The 19,969-nt window shown below is 43.1% G+C and overlaps 1 protein-coding gene across 1 annotated transcript in view; it reads right to left on the bottom strand.

Moving 5' to 3' along the window:
* Positions 1-19,969, bottom strand: part of LOC130380844 (ATP-binding cassette sub-family C member 4-like) — a 56,953-nt gene that overhangs the window by 21,471 nt on the left and 15,513 nt on the right. Inside the window, exons 3-10 of the mRNA XM_056588208.1 lie at positions 16,252-16,372; positions 13,950-14,171; positions 13,586-13,675; positions 11,900-12,063; positions 11,346-11,471; positions 9,103-9,352; positions 7,322-7,423; positions 5,877-5,966 (exon numbers count right to left, since the gene is read on the bottom strand). Of these exons, the coding sequence (XP_056444183.1) occupies positions 5,877-5,966; positions 7,322-7,423; positions 9,103-9,352; positions 11,346-11,471; positions 11,900-12,063; positions 13,586-13,675; positions 13,950-14,171; positions 16,252-16,372 (1,165 nt within the window). The remainder of the gene's footprint in view (positions 1-5,876; positions 5,967-7,321; positions 7,424-9,102; positions 9,353-11,345; positions 11,472-11,899; positions 12,064-13,585; positions 13,676-13,949; positions 14,172-16,251; positions 16,373-19,969) is intronic.

Below are 19,969 nucleotides of genomic sequence, written 5' to 3'. Positions count from 1 at the left end.
CTTCTCGCTTTTAAGTGCATATCTTGGATTAAGAGCAGCCACAAGGCGCTGAAAACCAACATCAGAGACAACGGAAAATGGCTGGTTGTCAGTAATTATCATTTCTGCAATAAGTTTATCTATTTGCTTAGACTTCTCATCTGAATTGGCCCACTGTTTTTGTCGCTGAAACAGGTCTGCCACTGTAGGCTGGTGTGATGGTGCTTTCTGAGATTCCATTTCGCGCTGCTCCTTCTTTGCCGCTTCATATAATTCTTTCTGGTGACTTCTGAGATGGGACCATAGATTAGATGTATTGGCCGTTTTAGCCACTGTAGCGCCAGTGCTGACCGAGACTTTGCATGCATTGCAAACTGCTTTACCTACACCACCTGACTGGCTGTAGTAGTCCCACACTGCACTTTTGGCTCGTGTCTTTCCTGTTGGCACATCCATCTGCATTGGAGGAAAATAATGTGACACAAGTTAAATTGGGTAGCATAAGCAGTTGCAATCTAATAGACATATTTAGAAAATAAATATTTGATACAAACTAAATCTATTTTCAGACATTGTAAAAAAACAAACAAAAATAATTGTACATATAAATTGTAAATAATTTATAGTATGTCTCTATATAAAAATAGTCAAAATCATATAGATAAGCCTGTATATTTCTGTAAATATACGGCACTAGTAGTTTACTTAAAGTAAAAAAAATGCAAACTACAGCACGTAAAACCACCTCCTGATTCAAGAGTTTATTTTACGTCTAGTGGCTGTGCTGGGCTGCTTGTCTGCCTCTGGGTGGCGAGGTGAAACGAAAGCATTTAGGTATAATGTTTTCACGTCACAAATAAATGCGAATTACAAAGAAGTATTTGGATCATTGTACCTAGCGCACATCAAATGCCAGCACTTTGAGATCACACCAGGCGTGATTAAATGGTCAAAGGGCCTGGGAACGCACAATAAAGAAACTAATAGACTGAACGTACAATGTGCCTTTTGGGCCTGAGTCGCGTAGCGTAGTGTTCATGAAGTTGTTTACCTAACACCAAGTTAGTTAGCGCAAGCCAAAATTGGCTACCAGAGATGCTGTCGTATCTCTGTAGCTACTTGCTGCTAGCTACTGCTAGCCTGTCTGTCTACCCGTAACAAGATGTTACACCAGTTTGAAACGCAGCGACTGGCCAAAACGTAATTCTATTTAACTTAATTTGAGGGACATTGCGACCAATCACCGTTGGTTCTACCGTGCTGGGTAACTTGTTAGGGAACAAGGCTCTCACCAGAGCCGTAGATGGGAATGTATATAAGGCTCTGGCTGCAGATACTCGACCCTCTATGCTGGCTCTTACTCAGGCAGGCTATAAAGTAGCTAACAGGCTATCAAGTAGCTAGCAGGCTCTAAATGGTTCGTCTCGGGAACAAACACAAACACGTTTTATTTGGTCTTCATTGACCATGGCTTTCAGTCCACCTTTCGTGTAGAACTACAGACACGTTCACGTTTCCATGTGGGGTTTTAACAATAACTGTAGTAGGACTATACACCATGTTGAGACTGCTCTATGGACAACCTTTTCAGTGAGGAGTATTCGCTGTCATTCTGTCCTTGCGTGAGCTAAGGTTTGTGTCGTTATTACACAGATCAAATGGATCGGTTTCACAAATTAATAAACACCTTGTGGTGCCGTGCTTCTGCAACGTTGGTGTGTTTGTGACATATTGCAGGGGATATTGCTTCGTATATGCTTACCTCGAAGGAAATGTGTTTTCTCTGCTTTAAGTTGTATTCGCAGCACCGTCCTTAGCACCACTTGGCCGTCTAGAAACCGCTCACGAGTCACAGGGAGCGTGAAGGCACCCCGCCCCGCTTGCAGCCTTGCGTGTTGATTGGTTGTATTCCGTGTGCCAAACAAATCAGATGCTGTGACGGGCGGGGCAACTTGGCAAGACTCATGAATTCCTAGTGGCAAGAGCGGAGGGCGCGTTCAGAACGAAACGGCTGCAAAATTGGTTGTGAAAATTATATGAACTTATCGGTGGGAATTTATGGAAAGTATGGCCGATACCGATATCCCCAAAATGTTAAATATCGGCCCGAATTATCGGTGCGGCCGATAATCGGTCGGGCCCTAGACATTCCAAATCAGCGCACTTGAGCCTCCGTTTTTTCAAAGGCGAGCAGAACAGCTAGTGCTCGTTTTACACCAAACGCAAGTTTTAGCCACTGGGGGACCATAGGCAGGCTAGGGGAACTCATATTTATGTTAGAAAACCTCATAAAGTGAGATTTTCATGTCATGGGACCTTTAACCAATCTGATTCGGAACCTATCTCCAATGCGATACTATGGGAGTCCTTAAAAGCGTATTTGCGAGGTCGGATAATTTCATACTCTGCACACATAAGGGAATTAAGGATGTTAAATATTCAGAAGCTGTCATCTTTAGAATCAGTAGACCGGCAACTCGCAACCTCCCCTTCTGACGATCTTTCAAGGAGGCGCGTGGTCTTACAAACTGAACTAGATCTCATCACAACTACCGAGGCTGAGCGCCTGTTGCTTCATTCTCGTTCCAGATACTACGAACACGGCGACAGGTCTGGTAGGTTACTAGCTCACCAATTGCGCCGCCAAGCTGCATCGCTTTTAATACCTTGCATTAAAGACGGATCGGGAGCGCTGCAGGAGGACCCAGTTGTTATTAACTCTGTTTTTCATCTTTTTATGAATCCCTGTACAGGTCTGAATTCTCATCAGATCCGACTGAAATGCACAGGTTTTTAGACGAACTTCAGTTTCCTTCCATAAACCCAGAAATGGTTGGTCAATTAGACTCTGCTCTGACCATTCAAGAATTAAACTCAGCCTTACAAAGTATGCAAAATAATAAAGCCCCGCGACTTGACGGGTTTCCGGTCGAATTTTTCAAAGCTTTTCAGGCCAAACTTACTCCATTACTCCACTCTGTCTATCTTGAATCTCTGTCACATGGCTCACTCCCTCCGACATTGAGACAGGCCTCTTTTAGTGTTCTTTTAAAAAAGGACAAAGATGCAGATTTATGTACCTCCTATAGGCCAATTTCTTTAATGAACGTCGATACAAAGATTCTTGCTAAGGCCTTGGCCCGCAGACTCGAAAAGGTCCTTCCGACAATCATTTCTAAGGAACAGACAGGTTTTATAAAGGGGCGCCAGCTCTATTATAATGTTCGCACTTTGTTAAACATAATTTACTCTAAGGAAACAAGGGCCACTCCTGAAGTGGTGATTGCGATATCGTGATCGGTTTTAGCCAAGTTCGGATTCGGTGAAAGCTTTATGTCATGGTTACGCCTTCTCTATACGCTTCCCTGTGCTAGTATTACCACTAATAACGCCCATTCCGGCTACTTTTTGCTAAATAGAGGTTGCAGACAGGGCTGTCCTCTATCCCCTCTCCTGTTTGGACTTGCAATAGAGCCCTTGTCTATCAGTCTGAAGACCTCTCTTACTTTTAATGGCATCACCAGGTCTCACACAGAGTTGAAATTATCCTTATACGCAGACGACCTGTTACTATATGTCACAGATCCAGTAGGAGCCTGCCCTTCTATTGTTTCTTTTCTGCATAGATTCGGCCGGTTTTCAGGGTATTAAGTTAATGTCGCCTAGAGTGAATGTTATCCAGTCAATAAACCAGCTATGCAGCTCTCCCAGTCAGACATTCCTTTTAAATTGAGTCCTTCGGGATTTAGGTACCTTGGGGTTAGCATAGCCAGGTCCTTCACATCTCTTTACTCTGAAAATGTATTAGCCCTTTTAGCCCAGATTAAGACAGACTTTCAAAGATGGGGTTCCCTCCCTCTCTCTTTGATTGGGAGAATAAATACAGTCAAAATGAGTGTCCTCCCAAAATGTATATTTCTTTTTCAATGCTTACCTATATTTTTGCCCAAAAGTTTTTTTTAAACGGTAGATTCGATCAATGGCATGTGGAATGGCAAAATACCTAGAGTTAGACAAAAAGTATTACAAAACTGTAAATTCTATGGCGGTCTCTCTTTGCCAAATTTTCAATTCTACTAATGGGCCGTGAACATAACTAGAATTATACTCTGGTCTAAGTCAACTGATGTACCTTGGTACCAGTTGGAAGCACGGTCATGCTCCCCAGTCTCTCTCTACGCTTTACTGACCGGCCCGGTGGCAACCAACCCCTCCGGCCTTACCTGCAACCCGGTGGTTAACGACACGCTCAAGATATTGGACTGCCCCCACAGCTTTAACCCCATTGTTAATAAACCCTGTGTTTAAACCCCCATTTACTGATCCCACTTTCTCCTTATGGCATGACAGGGGACTGAAATGTTTTGGGGATCTTTATAGGGGAGGAATTTTTTGTTCTTTCGCTAAATAATAGCTTTTACTTGACTAATTGCTAAACGCCACCTCCTTCTGAACGGGAAATCTACAATGGCTCCCTCCAGTACACAATGGATTAAAGAGGCTATGTCCTTTTTGAAAGTCGAGAAAATTAGATATTCAAGAAGGGGGAATGTGAGCAAATTCTTCAACAAGTGGCAACCGTTTATGGTAGGGGTGCAACGGATAAAAAAACTCACGGTTCGGATCGTTCCTCGGATCAAGAGTCACGGATCGGATCATTTTTCGGATCAGCAAAAAAAATAAAAAAATAGCGTTTGTGATTGCTTTAGCCCGGTCTGATTGTGGAAGAAGGGGCTGCTTAAATGCCGCGGTGATGAGCGGTTGTTGAGCCGCTTTCGGTTTCACTCCTGTCAGTGAAACACCGGGGTGATGTCGCTGTAAATGCGTGGCCATGCTCGATGTGTTTTTCTTTATGTTGGCAATAGCTATGTCAGCTACGTGTTACGTCTGTGTGGTAACCTAGGCGACAGGTTTGTGTGGCAGCGCGAGTATGGAAACAGACGTAGCACTGGAGGCAGCAGTTATCGTTACAGTAGTCACCGAAGTCTAGCCTACTTTTATTTTCCATGCCCACTGTTCTTCATGTTGTACGCTGAGGACAATAAATCACAACGAGCCATAGGACTGTTTGCTTATTGAAAAGGGAACTGTTGCGGACTTTTACCCAGAGCGTGTTAAGTAGCTCTGTCCCTGGAACTAGCAGGAATGGTTACGGCTGTGTGTGGACTGAACATGCGCAATTTTTTTTTTCATAAATCAATCCGCGGATCATGCGTGTGCCGAACCGAAATAGATGATCCGAACGGATCACGGATCAATGATGATCCGTTGCACCCCTAGTTTATGGACTTCTTTGCAACGAACCCCCCCCCCTCACTCACACACTCCATCTTATTATTTCTTTTTTCTTTTCTTTTTTTCTCTCTTTTATTATTGTTTATGTATTTCATTTGTTATGTCAGGTTGATTGTTATATATAGACTATACTAAAGTATCAAACACTGTATAGTCTATTTGGTTTTATCTCTGTAAAACTGTTAAAGCTGTATGCAAACATGTTTAATGCTGATGCCAACATACCATGTAAGTGCCTTTGCTACTTTTGTATACACTTTAATAAAAATAAATATGAAACAGAAGTAGTTGAAGTCAAAGACCATTGACTTCCATTAAAAAGTTTGACATTTTAAAAGTAGAATATTTAAAAAACAAACGAGCAGTCGAATCCAGTGAAGGCTGAACAGTATGACATTTCAATGAAATCTCTCGCTAAAGGAATGAACGAGTGGTTGAGTGACAAACTATTGGTAAGAATAAGAAAGCCTCAGAAGAACAATAGTGCAGCGCTGCATGCAGCACCTAATTAGAAATTGAATTCATAAATTCTTAAGGATAAAAGGACAAATACAGAATTTCAGAAATTCCACAAATGGCTGAATGGATGGATGAGCCCTGACCTTTCCGGCGCCCACAGGTCCAATCACCGCCACCAGCTGCCTCGACCCAAGACTCAATGAGACGTTCTGGAGGGAGGGTGGGTCTCGGTTCTGCACAGGGGAGTTAACACACAGATGCACACGCACCTGTCAGCACCTTTATTTCATAATTTAGTGATTGGATTCACTCCCGGGGCACAATGCGCAAAAGATCCCTTATAACATTTGATGTTCATTTTGTCAATGCACCAAACAACCAGATGTCTTAGAATACGGACGAGTAAATAAGCATAACTGGATAATTACGCTCTTTGAGGAATAAGTAATAAATGAGTAATAAGTACTGAGTAATAAATACTGGAGCCAGGGTTTTGTGAGGGTGTGTTGGGATAGGAGAACACTATATATTAATATATTAGTTACATTTTAGTTTTCGAAAAACATTACAAACTATCCAGGACATTTTCCATAACCGGTCTGACTATCAGAGGTTCATGTTTCATCAACCAAACTCTTAGTAGCAGTCATTCCTCAACAAATAAGTAGCATGATAGACTAATAAACAAACAGTCAGAGGAGATAGTAAAGAAAGAGGGAGGGAACAAGTGGAGGAGAGGGGTTGAAGGTTTGAAGACACAATGCTGGAACTATCATGACTAAATCCAATACTGTACCACAGTAATACACCAATCCACCCAAAGTCTATCATTTTAAATACACTGATGTTAAAATGAACGGTTGATAACATTATGAGGCAGCATTCTTTAATGCAAGTGCAAAATGGATGAAGTTGAAATTTGTAAACTGCCAAAAGCTAGAAAGAAGCCACCCCTTGCCATCATTGCGGCCACACACAAACAGATGAACCGGGCGCTTTTAGGTTTAGGTTGTGATTATGACTGATGAACATTAAATGTGTGGTGGAACTTGCCAATTTCCATGCAAGTTCTTGCCTTTTCCAGAGATTTGATGAATTTTGACCTTTTCCATGTTTTCCATGATTGGAAAGATTCCTTTTAAAATCAAGGTTTTCCAGGACCCCTTGGAACCCTGACAATACTTTCATGGCAATCGTCGCAAACAGTCAAAAGTCTATTCATTCTGAGTAAACATGTTACAAACTGATTCTCAAAATGTATTAGACGCTTGCCTCTTTCTGACACCATTTTTATTTGGAACGCTCCTTGCTAATTTCTGACCAATCAGGGTGTCTGTTCCCTGCTGGATCGTGGAACCAATCTTGCCAGTCCATCAAATAAGTTTGAAATGCAAAACTGCACAAAAATGTTTCAACTTTGAGAAGATGGCGAAACGTAGAGACTCGAGTGATGGGATGTTTTGGCAGTTTGGTTTCAAAAGCGTGCCCTTTTCTGCTCCCTCGCTCTCTTTACAGACTGGAATCTTACCCACAGCCCCTTTAACCCTTCTCTCCAGAACAACACCAGGGAACAAGACGATTTGCTGACCTTGTCCCAGTAGCAGACGAGGTCCTCGATGATTACAGAGGCATTCTTTGCCTGGGAGACCAAATCGCTGCACTTGGGCAATTCCTCCAGCATTAGGAAATTCTTCCAAAACAAACAGACAATCAGGTTCATTAATAATATAAAAGGTCCCATGGCATGTCAATTTCACTTTATGAGGTTTTGTAACATTAATATGAGTTCCCCTAGCCTGCCTATGGTCCCCCAGTGGCTAGAAATGACGTTAGGTGTAAAACGAGCACTAGGTATCCTGCTCCGCCTCTGAAAAATAAAAGCTCAGACGCTCCAATTTTCAAATATGTCGTCATAAGGGGCCAAGTTACCTCCCATTTCTCTGCCTTGCCTGCCCAGAACATTTGGCCAACCAATGAGACAATGAGCTACGACCGTGCAACGCCACATGTGTGTGTGAATATATACACACTGTAACGCAAGTGTTGTTATTTGGAGAACCGTTATTTGGAGAACCATTCTGCTGTTGGTGTAATGGTGAATAACACGCAACGTAAGCTAAGGTAAAGCTCACATTTGATGAAAAGACTAGACTTTGTAGGGTTCTCTGACGTCTCTGGTACTTCCACAATAAGACTTGTAGTAGGGTTATCTCAGCCATTGTTGAGAAGGAATTGGGGGGGAAAGGAACTTTGGCTTTGACTCCCTGAAGTCCAGATGGAAGCGCAACATGGAGGAGAAAGGGATTGTTGCCCGGGATTACCCCCCCGCTTGAGCCACGCTGCAGGGCGGCGGCGGTGGAGCCCCGCAGCGGTGGTGCCCCGCGGTGGTGTTGCTCCGGGGCGGTGGTGTTCCAGCAGCAGGGCTCCGGCGGGAGACAATCCCGGGCTAAAATCGCGGTCAAGAAACACTTTCTCCTCCATGTCGGCGGTGGAGCCGAGATAACCCCCACTATGAGTTGTGGAAGTACCGGGAGTCTGCAAGCGGCAACAATCCCGTTCTCCTCCGTGTCGCCACTCAGTCTGTACTTCAGATTGACGTGGAAGTGGAAGAACCAGAGGCGGCGGAGAACCTAACGCAGTCGTTTGAGATTCATAATATCATACGGTGGCACACTACGCTTTTGGCCGTGATAATATATATTATATTATATTATATAGATATCTATATGCATATATTATTTAGATATAGAGCTCCAGGAGTCCCGCCGGAACACCCGGAGTGTTCGGATGATATTATTAATCAGAGCCATTGCGATACATCCACGGTAAACACTAGCGCATGGTACCGTAGCTGCAAGCTGCTCAGGGCCACAACCCCACCCTCGATCTTGACACACCTCTACGAAACGGCACGTTTGTGGAAAGCTCATTGTGGGACTGGCTGAAATTCTGCACCAAGGCTGAATTTCTGGATTTTCTGGGCCCACTAACACCTATATAAAAGCATCCATAAAGTAGCATGCCAAGGGACCTTTAATAGTAATAATAATCATAGTACATCAAATTAAAATAAAAAAAAGGTAACACATTCAAAACTCACTAAAAGACTTTGTCTAAAGAGTATCGCACATCCCAACGGATAATTCAACGGTTCCCTCCCTGGACCCAAAAGCCAGGAGGATGATATATTAGAGGGCAAATCTATAGGAAAGTACATTGAGGTTAGGCAAAATGTAGGTAGAATCGTAGATTACATGTGAGCATGCTTGAAGCACCCCAAGAAATCGTCGAGAGGTGTTTAAACTCGTCAGGCTCCTAATGGCCAATCAACCTCATACCTGGTGGGGAAATACGGGCGCTAACCCTCACCTGGATCCGTTGTACGCTCACATAACTCTCAAAGAGAAGCTCGATGGCCCTGGGGAAGAAGAGGTTGACAGTGGTGGCTGTGTTACTGTACAGCGACACAGTAACAAAGACGCTGCTGGCCGTGATGGTGTTGCCCAGCTGCACGTAGATGGCGAAGGTGATGAAGATGATGACCTTGCTGGCCGAGAAGAAGGAGGCTAGGTTTAGGGCTTGCAGCATGGAGCTCTTCATCACGTTGTTGATCTCCTCCCTATGGCGGGATAGGGGGGTTTAGAGACAGCATCATGTTTTTAAATTACATTTTATTTGTTGGGCTAAATGTATGATGGAGAGACTCCAGCTTCCTAGAGTTTGTACAGTCCTAGGGCCGGTACAGTGTAGGTCTACCCATCATACATCTGGGTGGAGTACACACTGACGTGTGTCCCGATAGGACTCACTATATTGATGCACCTAGCCGTTCCAGAATCACCCCAGAATCATACTGTGAGACCATGCTGTCAACAAAGGTCACCGTACATAAATATGTGTGCCTTATATATCTTACGATAAAGTGAAATTGCTTACTTTATAAATATGTGTGTCTTATATAACTTACGATAAAGTGAAATTGCTTACTTTATAAATTCTTGTGTGCCTTATATATCTTATGATAAAATAAATTGCTTGCCTTATATCCTTTTTGTGTGCCTTATATATCTTACGAGAAAGTAAATTGCTTACTTTAGATATTCTTATGTGTTAAATTGTGTGCCTTAAAATGTCTTATCATAGAGACAACTGGTTACATTATATACCCTTTTTATGTAGTAAATTGAATGCTTAAACATATCTCCTTGTGGAGAAACATAAGAGGAATACAAAGAACGTGTGTCCCTTTAGACCCCATGATATGGGAACAATCGGCATGTGATAACATGTGCATGATTTCAAGCTTCTTCTGTTGCCCCTCGGGCAAAATAAGGGGGAAGCTGGAAACGTATAACAAAAGATATTATGTTATCAGAAGGGTTAAGCAGAGAGATCTGCAGGGAGAGCTCAGTCTGTTTTTGGGTGTTCTGCTGTTGGTGTGGTGTCGTGTGCTCTGCTCTGCTCTGCTCTTCTGCTCCAAAATACTGTGGCCTCCATAGCAATAGATTTTCATCTTAAGGACTCTGATACTGCCGCGCTCGGTTCAGACTCTTTTCTTTTTAGTGGTGATCCTCGGAAAAAACCCTTCCCCGAGACCCGCTTGGGAGCCGTTGGTGGTTTTAGTAGGAATCACCTTTAGCATTAGATTAGTCTTAAAACACCTTCCCCGAGGAACCGCTTGGGAGCCGTTGGTGGTTTTAGTAGGAATCCCCTTTAGCATTAGGTTAGTCTTAAAACCCTTTCCCCGAGAAACCCGCTCGGGAGCCGTTGGGGTTTTGAGAAGGAATTAGTTTCCCCTCCCCCTTTACAGCGCTGCCTACCCTTCCTGGGGAAAGGCGCAATTAGGATCCCCTCTTAGATTTAGCATAGTTTGGTTAAAATCCTGTCCATCTTACATCTATTTTCTTCTTCTTTTATTGTCTTTTTTTTTCAAATCTATACTCAGTTGTAAAAGTTATTGTGTTTATTGGACCTAAAAATAAATCTACCTGACTACATTTGTAGTAGGTTAACTCAATCGTTCGAGTCCTTTTCCCTGTCGACTCCTCGACACAGGCAAAGCAGAACGACGCGCTCTCCCAGCTGATCCCCTCACGGTAAGTGGCGCATAGTACAAGCAATGGTTGATTGTGACTGACGTGTATAGAGGGTGATAAGGCAGAGACATAAAAGAGGTTTTGTTAATTCCCAAGACAAAAAGATACATCATTGTTTCGTATTAACCAAGAGAGATCTTGATCCCCCTAAACGGGGGTCAGGTCTGAATTCGTATTAAAGCTTAACTGTTGTGAAGGGACTTAACAGAGTGACCTAGGTCGGGCCGGGTTAAGAACTGAGCCGAGCCGGGCCGAGCGCCTCCGTGAAACCGACGAACCACGGAAACAAGTGGGTCACGAACTAGGTTGGTCCCGGGATGGCGTGCGTGCCACACACACACACACACACACACACACACACACACCTCTGCGGAGCGGTGTGTGTCGTACGCAATAGTTCCTATAAATCACCGCGCGTGCGGTGCGAACACTCGACAACAGATACACCACAAGTGGACAAATTCACACCTGGGGGTAAGATTTGGGGCCATTTAAATTGTTGAAACCCCTCCTTACCCTCTGAAACGTGAAACCAGAGACGCAAAGGGCTTCTCCCAGGCGTACATCTTGATGATGCGCATGCCGCACACCACTTCGTTCATGGTGCGAATCCTGCTGTCGGTGAGCACTGCCATCCTGCTCCTGCAATGCATCATAGGTCAAATACTTAACGTAATGCGTATGCGGACGTAATACCCTTAAATCGATGTCATAAAAGCTCAAGGTAGGATAGGCTATTTATTTTACAAGCATAGTTGTAGGGTCAGTCAGTTGTTGAAATAAATAAAAAAGCCTTTACCTGTGGCTGTCACAGGCCTGTAATAAGTCATCCAATCATTTGATTCAGCCGAAAATGCTGAAGCTAGTTTGTTAGGCATATGTTTAGGGGAGTGGCTCAGTCTGGCAGGAGAGGATTTCAGTTGGAGAATTGCCCTCTGAAAGGTGCTCTATGATTAATGATGAAAAATAATTTAATTTACGACACAGTATTTTATTTAATAGCATCTGAAACCCTGCTGCAGATTTGAATGCATTGCATGATGTTGCTGTGTGAAGGGCATACAAGATACCTGAACATGGAGAACAGCCTCCCAAACAGGGTTTGCAGGGGCATCAGAATTATGGGGACTAGTATGCCAGCCAAACACGAGGGCCCGATTTCTGCCCACAGTAGGGCGACCACCACTGCTACCTGGATAGGCGCCACCCACAGGGCTGGCAGCCAAAGAGTAAGCTGGAGAGGAAAGGAAGAAACAAATTAGGAGCAGCCTTCTTGTTGTGATGGAGAAAAACGCTAAATAGTGAGTGAGGGAGAAGAAAGATCATAGATTATATCATAGGTTGTGACTTTTTTTGACCATAATGTCAGTTTGACATTATGGTCAAACTTGCTCTGCACGAGACGGGAGCACAGGTTAAACGGTGAAGCAACTCTCGTGCCCCATACACCGCACGATCCCGAGAGCTGCCTTTATTTAACACACACCCACAACACACAGCGCACCGCACAACCAACCAACGGACATGCAAGTCTCGGTAACGGTGGCGGCAACACTACGCACAATAAACAACACACAAACAATAAAGACCCCAAACCCGTTAAACTCCACTTAACCTAAATTGACAAAAGGCAATAAACCCCTTTTTCTCAACCGGCATCTTGAATACCCAGACTCCCCGGGGGGTAGGATTCGCCACAATATTTACCATCTGAAAATTCCGTTAGGAAACCCCGTATTTTCCAAAGTGTCGAAATGCGCATGTGCACCGTAGTTGGCCCAGCCTCAGACACCGTCTGACTTAAACCCGTGTGTCTTGCTAACAAAGATACTACTGTGAGCCTAACTCTTGACCCAAAACATTGTTGGTTGGACTAAATTGCATTGCACAGTTGATATGAAAACTTAATGCTTTATATTCATTTTACTCAGAAATCATAATGAGACAAACAATTTTAAGTTTCGTTTTTACAGTGCAGGGAATTTAGTAGATTCATGTCAATGAACAAGGAGCAGAGGCCACCAAAATATTTCACACTAGTTGCCAAGCTCACTAATTAAAATGCAAACCGGAACTTGAATAAGTGGGACTGTTCTTGGCAGGCTGTCAAGTAATGGCCGCACTATTACGAATAACATGCTGACACCTAGAGGAGAGATATAATAATAATAATAATAATAATAAATTTTATTTATACTGCACTTTATATTCAAGAATCTCAAAGTGCTTCAGAGAAAAAAATACCAAAAAAATATTAAAAAGGGGGAACCTCAAAGAAAGTTTAGCTAAATGCTCTTTTAAAGAGATGGGTTTTGAGGTTCCGTTTAAAAAGAGCTGTAGTCTGTGGAGCCCTCAGGTGGTCAGGGAGGGCGTTCCATAGTCTAGGGGCAGCAGCAGAAAAGGCCCGATCACCCATGGTGCACAGCTTCGTATGTCAGGTTTGGAGGGTGTGAGTGGATCCTGAACGGAGTGTACGTGAGTTTGTCGGGGGGGTGAGGAGTTCCTGAAGGTAGGTAGGTATATCTGTGTCTGTTGCCCAAGTGTAGAAGACACAGGGGATAGTCTACTGGGTTCGATCCCCCGATGGCTGCAGTCTACCAGTAGATTAATGTTACTGTCATGATTGATGTTTTCCAGGACCAGGTTAAGAGAGAACCTTTCCCTGGACTATATGAGCTGTGAATGCTATGTTAATTTGTCTTTAAAATGGACTGCATTCAGCAACTTTGATCAAACGTTTCGGAGATTTCACATACTTCGTCAAACTTGCCAACGTCGTTGGAGAGGAGATTGACGATCTGACCTGTGGTCGTTTTCCCTGTGGCCGAGTTGCTGAGACATAGGGCCTGGTTGGACAGAAGAACAACATTAAAACTTAAGACACTCAGGGGTCTCAACATGAATAAATAACCCAACCACGACCTTGACCCGTAAAAAAAATCTGTTTCCCTCCCTCTTCACAGTGGTTCCAGGACGTGAACTTCAAAAGCTCCAAGAATCTCCATTTCTTTCAGTCTTTATAATGACTTCTTATCTTGAGGAAATGATTCATATTGCTTAATAAAATACACCCCGTTTCAAGCAACATCCACTCCCTCCAGCCCAGTCCAATAGGCTCACCTTCTTGTAGATCATGTGACACAGGGCAACCCGTATCTTCATGCCCAGCTTCTGATAATGGAAGTAAAGGTGATGCATCACCGCGAGCAGAAGGGAGCATAGGGATATGCCGAAGGCGTAGCAGAATGCCAGTTGTAAACCATGGTTGTCGTTGGGGTCGTAAGTCTCAAAGTAGTGCAACAGGTACCCCAGCAGCACCGGCTGGACCAGCTTGGTCCCCTCCTGAGAGCAGAGAGTGGTTACGCTCAGACGATCCATTAAGTTACATTCAGCAGGCGCTGTCGCTTCAACGCAAATCTGCCGATTCTCAGTGAATGCCAATTGATTATGTGGAGGTATTAGGTTAAGGTAAATATACATATGCATTTAGGAGGAAATAAAAACACCAGAAGAGTTTTTCGATTTCATTACTAGTCATCTGCATGTAGATGGTATGCCATTAAAATTGTTTACTTGGGTTTCAATTTAATAAGTTGAATTTCACTAGACTTAAAGAGCCAGTGAACTCAAAACCATTTTTGTTCTGTTTTGAAACATTTTAATATCTCTTATATGATTGACAACAAAGTAATCTATGCCATTGTATCACTGTAACTGAAGTATGACTGTAACTTACGGAAAAAAATTAACATTCTATATTTTTTCCCGTCAACTCCAAACAGTTTGAGAGGGTTCCGCTCTGCTTCAAACACAATTTGCATTCTTTTCGTGATGTCCAAGGGCCGACCAAGGGTCACACACAGGCAACGAGGTGTGTATGGCAAGCCAATTTGACATCAATTCACTATACTGGATATGTGTGGCAGATATCTGCAATTCAGTTTTGCCTAGTCAAAAAGAACATTTTGAATATCCGCAACTACATTCTTCCCATCCACAATTGTCATTTCAGATAACCACAAGTCATTCCTCCTAGGAGAAATGATGTCACTTTTGCCATTCATTTCTATGGGGTTTCTCATTACAGATATCTACAGCTCAATTGCAGATACACAATATTTGAATTACGGATATCTGCAACTGAACTGTAGATATCTGTAATTCCAGTTTGCGATATCTACAATTTGATTATGACTAGTCACAATTCCAGTTCAAGATATCTTTAATTCATCTCAATTCAAGATATCTACATGTCCCTTTTCAGATATCTTAAATTAAGTTTTCACTAGGCAAAATGACGTTGTAGATATCTCTTATTGGAATTATGACTAGTCAAAATGACGTAGTAGATATTTCAAACTGGAGTTAGGGATAGTCATAATTTAATTGAAGATATCTTTTATGAAGTTATAGATATCTTGAAATTAATTTTGATTAGACATATCTAACATTGGGGATATCTGTAACTTTCATTCCGCCACCAAATGTGATAACAGATATCTTAAATTAGAGTTTTGACTAGGCGAAATGACGGCAGACGGAATTGTCATTTAGCCACCAGGCACAGGTGAATTGTGAATTATGATTTGAACGACAACAACCTGCTCCGCTTCCGCCTAAAGTGGGAGGCGGGCCTATAATTTGTCTTTAATTACAGATATCTACAACGTAATTTCGCCTAGTATAAACTTAATTTAAGTCATTTGAAAAGGGACTTGTAGATGGCTTATATTGAGGTGAATTAAACTGGAATTATGACTTGTCAGAATCAAATTGTAGATATTTCAAACTGGAATTACAGATATCTACAATTCAGTTGCAGATATCCGCAATTAACATAGTGGATATTTGCAATTGAATTGTAGATATCTGTAATCAGAAACCCCATAGACATGACTGGCAAACGTGACGTAATTTCTCCTCGGAGGAATGTCTTTGTGGATATCTGAAATGACAATTGTGGATAGAAAGAATGTAGTTGCGGATATCCGAAATGTTCTTTTTGACTTGGCAAAACTGAATTACAGATATCTGCAACACATCAAGTCTAGCGAATTTATGTCAAATTGGCTTGCAATATTATGACGTTTGAGATATCTTTAACTTTCATTCTGCCTAGTCAAAACTGAACAGATATCTGCAATTGCCATTTAAGATGTGTGACGAGTTGAATGTCGTTTTCAGTGCCATCTTTGCAGATATCTGTAATTCAGTTTTGCCTAGTCAAAACTGAAATACAGATATCACTATCTGTCCTTTCGACTAGTCACAATTACGTTACAGATATCTCGAATGAAAATTTCAACTATTCGAAATGTAAAAATAAACGTTTCTCAGGGTGAAATAAAACAACAAGCCAACTCTTTGGTTGAAAAATGTTGGATTAAATAAGTGATGAGTCGGCCTGCAATGCGTAAATTACCTCAATGAATGTGATGATGCTCAGCACTGCATAGAATTTGCAGTGGCAAAAGATGATGGCTTTGGATAAGCTTGGTTCTTTCAGGTCTTTGGATGCCTTCAGGCACTCTTCATCCCAGTATCTGTTAAAGAGGGTTAAATGGGCTTCATTCATCTGTGCCAGAAATTAGATCCCTCCACCCAGCTAGAATTATAACCAAGATGGCCGGCAATTAGAAACTGCCATTCTTAGCAAAAAAGCTATATGCTTACTTCAAATGTTACCTTTATTTTGATTTTTAACATGTTTGTTTGGAGCTTAAAATAAGAATAATATGAGAAGTCAATTATAAAGTGTTATTTATAGGTCCCATGGCATTAAAATGTCACTTTATGAGGTTTTCTAACATTAATATGAGTTCCCCTAGCCTGCCTATGGTCCCGCAGGGTCAGAAATGACGTTAGGTTTAAAATGAGCACTAGGATTCCTGCTCCGCCTGGGAAAAATGAAAGCTCAGACGCTCCGATTACGAATTTGGCCCCATATGTCGCCATAAGGGGCCAAGTTACCTCTCCTTTCTCTGCCTTGCCCGCCCAGAGAATTTGGCCCGCCAATGAGCTACGACCGTGCAAGCGCCACGTGTGTGTGTGTGTGTGTGTGTGTGTGTGTGTGTGTGTGTGTGTGTGTGTGTGTGTGTGTGTGTGTGTGTGTGTGTGTGTGTGTGTGTGTGTGTGTGAATACACACACTGTAACACAAGTGTTGAACACTTCTTTGTTATTTAGATAACAGTTCTGCTGTTGGTGTTATGGCGCATAACATGTCGGGTTCTCTTACGTCTCTGGTGTTTCCACAATGAGACTCGTAGTATGGGTGATCTCAGCCATGGTTGAGAAGGAATTGGGGGAAAGGAACTTTGGCTTTGACTCCCTGAAGTACGTGAACTGCGACATGGAGGAGAAAGGGATTTTTGCCCGCTATTGTCTCCGTCTAGTTGTAATTAAACCCATAGCAATAATGTGGAAACCCCCGTCGATAATGTAACAAATTTCTGAGCACAAAATATAATAACATTTTGCGTATAATTGTACAACGTATAACATTAGTTCTCCACAAATTACTCTTATAAGCAGTGCCAACATTTAAATATTTTTTAACCATTCAGCGAACAAAAGGCAACAGGCTGATTATCATTTAGGCCATGCCATTCAATGACATGCAGAACCGTCATAAACACGCCCACTGAAGTGGTGTGAAAAATATAGACGTTCTACTCCTCATTCACATATAAGGTAATTTACATTTCCTACAGAGAAAATACTACCTCAGGGGTAGTATTATTCAGGGTACAAATGTCAGGATATGTTGTTCACACATACGGCCCATCAGGAGAATATCAGGACTAACACGTGTGTCTGAAAGCAGCTGGTGTGTGAGCATTTGATTACATTATAAAATGTGTCAATTTATGTTAACAAGGTAATTATTCAATGGAAAGTGTAGTATACTATGCATGCAAATCAATTATTAAATAGCTTTTACTGTTATTCAGGGCTGAAAAGTGCATTGACATTTTAAAATGTAAGGCAAGTACTATTGGTTAGTTGAAAAATAATAATCATCATTTTGATTAAACATCTCTTCCAGTGTCCTGGCCAAGATAGGCAGCAGTAGCCTAAAGTCACAAAACATAAGAAAAATAAAACAACTAAAACAATCCACTGGCGGGAGGGGGGGATATCTATATCGCAAGACATTTGGGAGGGCTCAGGGAGGAGAGTGATATTAAAGGGATACTTCACCGGTGGAGATATGAAGGTTATATGAAGTTAATAATTCTATGTATTATAAATGTGCCTGAGAAAGTGTCTATCTGGCTCAAAAGTAAGAAATCCTCCAACTACCACAGTGCATTGCGCTCGCTGCACTGCCCGCCTGTTTCTGCTTGGAGGGGGAAGGACCCATGGTCCTAGCGCGAGTGGTAGCGCGAGCAAACTTTGTGTAAACATATCCCCGCGATACGTTGAATAGTTTAGACTTCTGCCCTCATTTTTTCAAACGCATCATTTGTATATTACTGTACAGCATAAAAACATTAGCTAATTACAGTAGCTCAGCATATCAAGTATTTCTACTCAACCTTTTCTCCCCAGTTGAAATAAGTGTTTATCTTATACAGTAGGCCTACTTTAGTATAAGGCCCCGTCCACACGAAGCCGATTTCATGGCGAAACCGCAAAGGTCTTGTACGGTTCGGCCTTCCGTCCACATGAAGCCGTTGAATCCGCTGACCGAAACCGTATACTTCTGAAACCACCCTCGGAGGTGGTTTCAAATCTACCCGGTTTCGTTTTGGATTCGTGTGGACGCCTGAAACCGACTGTAAACCATGACGTCATTGCCCCACCCCTCGACCCGCTAGCCAATGACTGTTAAACCCGCAGAGTCACAGAACTCACAACAAAAAAGATGATGGTGGACTACAGGCTTGTAATCGTTCTGCAGCAGATCATGTCCCTTGTTGGGTTGCTAAGCCATTATTTATTGAGACTGTTGACTGACTGTTTGTTTGTGTTGTTAGTGGTTCGGGGGGCAGCCTTTATGCGCATGCTCGTCTCTTCTTATTTAATTTTCTTCTGGATTTCTGTAGCAGAAGCAGCGCCCCTTATTGGCCTGGCATGTGTACTACAGCGTTTCTACAGATCAACCCGGTTTCGCTTGACTCCGTCTTTACGGAGATACTCCGAAACCGGATAGATCGAAACCGGAACGGTTTCGCCCAATTCAGCTTCGTGTGGACGGGGCCTAACGCCTCGTTTCCACATACGTATGTTTTTCGTATCCGTGCTTCCGTAAATTTACGGAAGGAGTCGCTAGTTTTTTACGTACGGACATGAATTTATTTACGGACAAAAGATGTTAGGAGGAAACCGATGGATTGCTTACTCCGGGTAGGAAATGAGTCCTTAGCGCAAGTGAAGGAGTTCAAGTACCTCGGGGTCTTGTTCGCGAGTGAGGGTACTATGGAGCGTGAGATTGGCCGGAGAATCAGAGCAGCGGAGGCGGTATTGCGTTCGCTTTACCGCACCGTTGTAACGAAAAGAGAGCTGAGCCGTAAGGCGAAGCTCTCGATCTACCGGTCGATCTTCGTTCCTATCCTCACCTATGGTCATGAGGGCTGGCTGATGACCGAAAGGACGAGATTGCGGGAACAAGTGGCCGAGATGAGTTTTTTCAGAAGGGTGGCTGGCGTCTCCCTTAGGGATAGGGTGAGAAGCTCAGCCATCCGTGAGGAACTCGGATTTGAGCCGCTGCTCCTTTACTTAAAAAGGAGTCAGCTGAGGTGGTTCGGGCATCTGGTAAGGATGCCCACTGGGCGCCTTCCTTGGGAGGTGTTTCAGGCACGTCCAGTGGGGAGGAGACCTCGGGGAAGACCCAGGACTAGGTGGAGAGATTATATCTCAACACTGGCCTGGGAACGCCTCGGGATCCCCCCGTCAGAGTTGGTCAATGTGGCCCGGGAAAGGGAAGTCTGGGGCCCCCTGCTTGAGCTGCTCCCCCCGCGACCCGACCCCGGATAAGCGGACGAAAATGAGACAAAAGATGTGGGAGCGTATGATAATGGCCGTTTTTAGGAGACCGGTACTTTGGAACATGAGGATCGACATATACAGAGATAAAAACAAAACCAACCAGGCTTGGAAAGAGATCGGTGAGGAGTTTGGCCTGCCAGGTACTTAC

This window comes from Gadus chalcogrammus, chromosome 4, assembly GCF_026213295.1.
Source record: "Gadus chalcogrammus isolate NIFS_2021 chromosome 4, NIFS_Gcha_1.0, whole genome shotgun sequence".
NCBI lineage: Eukaryota > Metazoa > Chordata > Actinopteri > Gadiformes > Gadidae > Gadus > Gadus chalcogrammus.
The sequence above is the reverse complement of the archived record's forward strand: the minus strand, read 5'-3'. Positions and strand labels throughout refer to the sequence as shown.